This window comes from Conger conger, chromosome 8 (genome assembly GCF_963514075.1).
Source record: "Conger conger chromosome 8, fConCon1.1, whole genome shotgun sequence".
NCBI classification, from domain to species: domain Eukaryota; kingdom Metazoa; phylum Chordata; class Actinopteri; order Anguilliformes; family Congridae; genus Conger; species Conger conger.
The window spans coordinates 63955939-63960938 of NC_083767.1; the positions used below are offsets into that span (position 1 = coordinate 63955939).

Consider the following 5000-nt stretch of genomic DNA (forward strand, 5'->3'; position numbering starts at 1 on the left):
GGGAATGTTGTGGGAGCACTGTGAGCAGGTTCGGGATCAATGTGCTGTGGGAATGTTGTGGGAACATTGTGGGAGCGCTGTGAGCAGGTTCAGGGTCGCTGTGCTGTGGGAATGTTGTGGGAGCGCTGTGAACAGGTTCAGGATCGCTGTGCTGTGGGAATGTTGTGGGAACATTGTGGGAATGTTGTGGGAATGTTGTGGGAGCACTGTGAGCAGGTTTGGGATCGCTGTGCTGTGGGAATGTTGTGGAAACATTGTGGGAGCGCTGTGAGCAGGTTCGGGATCACTGTGCTGTGGGAATGTTGTGGGAGCACTGTGAGCAGGTTTGGGATCGCTGTGCTGTGGGAATGTTGTGGAAACATTGTGGGAGCGCTGTGAGCAGGTTTGGGATCACTGTGCTGTGGGAATGTTGTGGGAATGTTGTGGGAGCGCTGTGAGCAGGTTCGGGATTGCTGTGTTGTGGGAACGTTGTGGGAGCGCTGTGAGCAGGTTCAGGATCGCTGTGCTGTGGGAATGTTGTGGGAACGTTGTGGGAGCGCTGTGAGCAGGTTCGGGATTGCTGTGTTGTGGGAATGTTGTGGGAACGTTGTGGGAGCGCTGTGAGCAGGTTCAGGATCGCTGTGCTGTGGGAATGTTGTGGGAACGTTGTGGGAGCGCTGTGAGCAGGTTCAGGATCGCTGTGCTGTGGGAATGTTGTGGGAACGTTGTGGGAGCTCTGTGAGCAGGTTCGGGATCGCTGAGCTGTGGGAATGTTGTGGGAACGTTGTGGGAGCACTGTGAACAGGTTCAGCATCGCTGTGCTGTGGGAATGTTGTGGGAACGTTGTGGGAGCGCTGTTAACAGGTTTGGGATCGCTGTGCTGTGGGAATGTTGTGGGAGCGCTGTGAGCAGGTTCGGGATCACTGTGATGTGGGAATGTTGTGGGAGCATTGTGGGAGCGCTGTGAGCAGGTTAGGGATCACTCTGCTGTGGGAATGTTGTGGGAATGTTGTGGGAGTGCTGTGAGCAGGTTCAGGATTGCTGTGCTGTGGGAATGTCGTGGGAGCACTGTGAGCAGGTTCGGGATCGCTGTGCTGTGGGAATGTTGTGGGAATGTTGTGGGAGCACTGTGAGCAGGTTTGGGATTGCTGTGCTGTGGGAATGTTGTGGAAACGTTGTCGGACCGATGTGAGCAGGTTCGGGATCGCTGTGCTGTGGGAATGTTGTGGGAATGTTGTGGGAGCACTGTGAGCAGGTTCGGGATCGCTGTGCTGTGGGAATGTTGTGGGAATGTTGTGGGAGCACTGTGAGCAGGTTCGGGATCGCTGTGCTGTGGGAATGTTGTGGGAATGTTGTGGGAGCACTGTGAGCAGGTCTGGGATCGCTGTGCTGTGGGAATGTTGTGGGAATGTTGTGGGAATGTTGTGAGAGCACTGTGAGCAGGTTCGGGATCGCTGTGCTGTGGGAATGTTGTGGGAATGTTGTGAGAGCGCTGTGAGCAGGTCTGGGATCGCTGTGCTGTGGGAATGTTGTGGGAATGTTGTGGGAGCACTGTGAGCAGGTTCGGGATCGCTGTGCTGTGGGAATGTTGTGGGAATGTTGTGGGAGCGCTGTGAGCAGGTCTGGGATCGCTGTGCTGTGGGAATGTTGTGGGAATGTTGTGGGAGCGCTGTGAGCAGGTCTGGGATCGCTGTGCTGTGGGAATATTGTGGGAATGTTGTGGGAGCACTGTGAGCAGGTTTGGGATCGCTGTGCTGTGGGAATGTTGTGGAAACGTTGTCGGACTGATGTGAGCAGGTTCGGGATCGCTGTGCTGTGGGAATGTTGTGGGAATGTTGTGGGAGCACTGTGAGCAGGTTCGGGATTGCTGTGTTGTGGGAATGTTGTGGGAATGTTGTGGGAGCACTGTGAGCAGGTCTGGGAATGCTGTGCTGTGGGAATGTTGTGGGAATGTTGTGGGAATGTTGTGGGAGCGCTGTGAGCAGGTCTGGGATCGCTGTGCTGTGGGAATGTTGTGGGAATGTTGTGGGAATGTTGTGGGAGCACTGTGAGCAGGTCTGGGATCGCTGTGCTGTGGGAATGTTGTGGGAATGTTGTGGGAATGTTGTGGGAGCACTGTGAGCAGGTTTGGGATCGCTGTGCTGTGGGAATGTTGTGGGAATGTTGTGGGAGCACTGTGAGCAGGTCTGGGATCGCTGTGCTGTGGGAATGTTGTGGGAATGTTGTGGGAATGTTGTGGGAGCGCTGTGAGCAGGTCTGGGATCGCTCACCATAGATCTGCTGGATGCCGCGGCGGTCATCGTTGGGCAGGACGAAGTTCTCCGTGTCGATCCACTGGTAGAACGGAGCCATGATGGCTGACGGGTCGCCGGAATGTTCCAGGCCCAGGGCGTGGCCCAGCTCGTGCACCGCCACCAGGAACACGTCGTTACCTGGGACCACGAGGGAGGGAGGGAAAGAGAAATATTGGGAGAAATCAGAACTGACAGAAGCAGCCAATAGTGTTCCCCTTCAGTGTTATTATCAGATTCAGTAAGACATTTTGGTTTGATATTTTAGTGACCTGTTTCAATGCTATGTGTTACAGTGCTGTATTTGTACACTGACCAGATATGTCTGTTTAAGTCACACACACAAGCACGTACAATTATACAATTACACCATCTGTTACTTACCGTAAATCCTCAAATTGTGGCCGAGGTCTTTTATTTACTTAGGCTGCACAAAGCACAGGCCTTTATTTGGGGCAGGCTTGTATTCGAGGCAGGCCTTTATTTCTTATTAGGCTTCTGTTGTAGAATTTTATTCTTAGAAATAAAGTAAAAGGCTACACTTAAAGTGGGCCAACACTGTTCAACACTTCCTGTAACCATTCAGAAATCAATTAGTGTAGGCTAATCAGGAAACACCGTTTGGTAAGTCATAGTGTCAGTCTTAACAGACTTAGTTTATTGCAAATATTCTCAAACACAATAAATCACATGCAAGTCCAGAATCTTCATAAAATAACAACTTGCCAGACACGCCTTCATGAACAATAACAAATTAGGGTAGATAACAGCAAGTTAAGGATCTTTTTTTTCGTAAAGTGCGTTTTATTGTGAGACATGCGTTTCGTTTGGAGCAGCATACCGATAGGCTATCAAAAGATTTTCGCTTTGGTTTGGGATTTAATTAACTTTTGGACTGTTTGATTTTATTGCTAAATGTTGGGACTGATGGGCACTGAATTGGCAACAGTATTAAACCAACCAACAATATAAAATATGAAGAAGAGCTCTTTTATTTCATTGAGTTAAATCGAAACAATGTCTTCTAGTGCTCATGGACTGATAGCCCTACTGGTAGGCAATATTACCCCGGCTTGTATTTGGGGGCCGGCCTTTATTTGTCCGAATCGACCACGCCCCCGGCTATTATCCGAGGCCCGGCTTCAAATAGAATCCCGGACACAATTTGAGGATTTACTGTAGTGCAGGTTTCAGGTATGCTGTGATTTGTTTAATTTTTCACCCCAGACAGTACATGTTTAGGAATATGGGATACTGTAATGCAATGTATGAACATAACTCTGCTCCTCTCCCACCTCTGGCCCCGCCCCTCTCCCACCCTGGCCCCACCCCTCCCCCTGGCCCCGCCCCTCTCTCACCCCCCTGGTCTGTGCTGCTGGAGGTCCAGGGTTCTGCTGCGTCAAAGTGAGTGTCGCCCCCTATGCCCTGTCCTGGGAAGTACGCGTGGGCCAGGAAGCCCCCCTCGCCATCGAAGGGAGTGCTGTCGCCGTGGAAACCCTCGCCGAAGAACAGCATGATGTCGGCGAAGCCCTCCAGCTTGTCCCGAATGCGGTGGTACGGCACCTCGCGGAAACGCAGCGGGGTCACGCCCTCCCACACCCCAAACGCCCGGCGGATAGCCTGGAACGTCTTATACTCCCCAACCTTAGGCGTGTAGTTCTGTATGCTGGAGAGGGAGAGAGAGAGAGAGGAGGGAGGGAGGGGGGGAAGAGGGAGAGAGGAAGGGGAGGAGGGGGAGAGGGAGAGAGGAAGGGGAGGAGGGGGAGAGGGAGGGTGGACAGTTTTATAAACCAGAAGATAAATCACGGAACGCACTAAAAATCATCCATGACATCTGCGACTTCCACAACAAACACCCACAAACTAGCACCCAGGTGTGTCTACAGCACAGGTAGGACTAGGCACAGGTGTTTCTCAGGTATAGCTCAGGTAAGACTCACCTGAAAGTGACCTCCATTTTGTCCCACTTCAGTCCCTGGACGACGTAGCGTTTCCTCCGCAGATTGCTCTTCAGTTCTGTGCCAAACTTGTCCGGGACGCCACACCTTGGCCGCTGCATTGCCCTGCCAACCAGGCCAAACCCTCCAATCAGCATCCACAATGGGCGGAGCTACCCTTCTCCGTCAGTCACACGCCAATCTACAGACTCCACTCTCGCAACACAAGCAGATTCCTTCTGAGGGTGAGCCCCTGCAAACCCAGAACTGGCCCATACACAAGAGAGAATGAGGCAGGCTCCTGATTGGTGGAGGAGGTGACAGGAGGCGGGGCTTACTCTATGGTCTGGGGGTTGATGGAACCGGTGACTCGCAGGCCGTAGAACCTCTGCATGGCGGCGATCGCCGTGGAAATGGACTGGGGGGAGCGCAGGGCCTGAGCTCTGACATCACCTGGAGGGAGGTACCCATACTGCTGCAGCCACGCCTAGGGGAGGAGCCAACACACATCACTGAGACACGCCCCCAGAACAGAGCCCCTAAACACATAATCATATAACAATCCTACAGCTACACACTATCACTGATATTAAAATAATATAATCCTACAGCTACACATTGTGTGCATGTATTTGTGGAATAGAGACAATTTATCTTTTCTTTGATTCACTGTATTGCATTTTGTTTTGACAAACGTTCCATTACGAAGCAGAAGCCTATTTACTGCACGGGATGCGCCCCAGAATACGCAGCAGGGACACGTGATGGACATGAGAACCAACATGAGAAACCA

At 52.1% G+C, this 5000-nt stretch overlaps 1 protein-coding gene across 1 annotated transcript in view; it reads right to left on the reverse strand.

The window, feature by feature from the left end:
• Positions 1 to 5000, reverse strand: part of mmp14a (matrix metallopeptidase 14a (membrane-inserted)) — a 21028-nt gene that overhangs the window by 8502 nt on the left and 7526 nt on the right. Inside the window, exons 2-5 of the mRNA XM_061251191.1 lie at positions 4546 to 4694; positions 4211 to 4333; positions 3629 to 3936; positions 2250 to 2411 (exon numbers count right to left, since the gene is read on the reverse strand). Of these exons, the coding sequence (XP_061107175.1) occupies positions 2250 to 2411; positions 3629 to 3936; positions 4211 to 4333; positions 4546 to 4694 (742 nt within the window). The remainder of the gene's footprint in view (positions 1 to 2249; positions 2412 to 3628; positions 3937 to 4210; positions 4334 to 4545; positions 4695 to 5000) is intronic.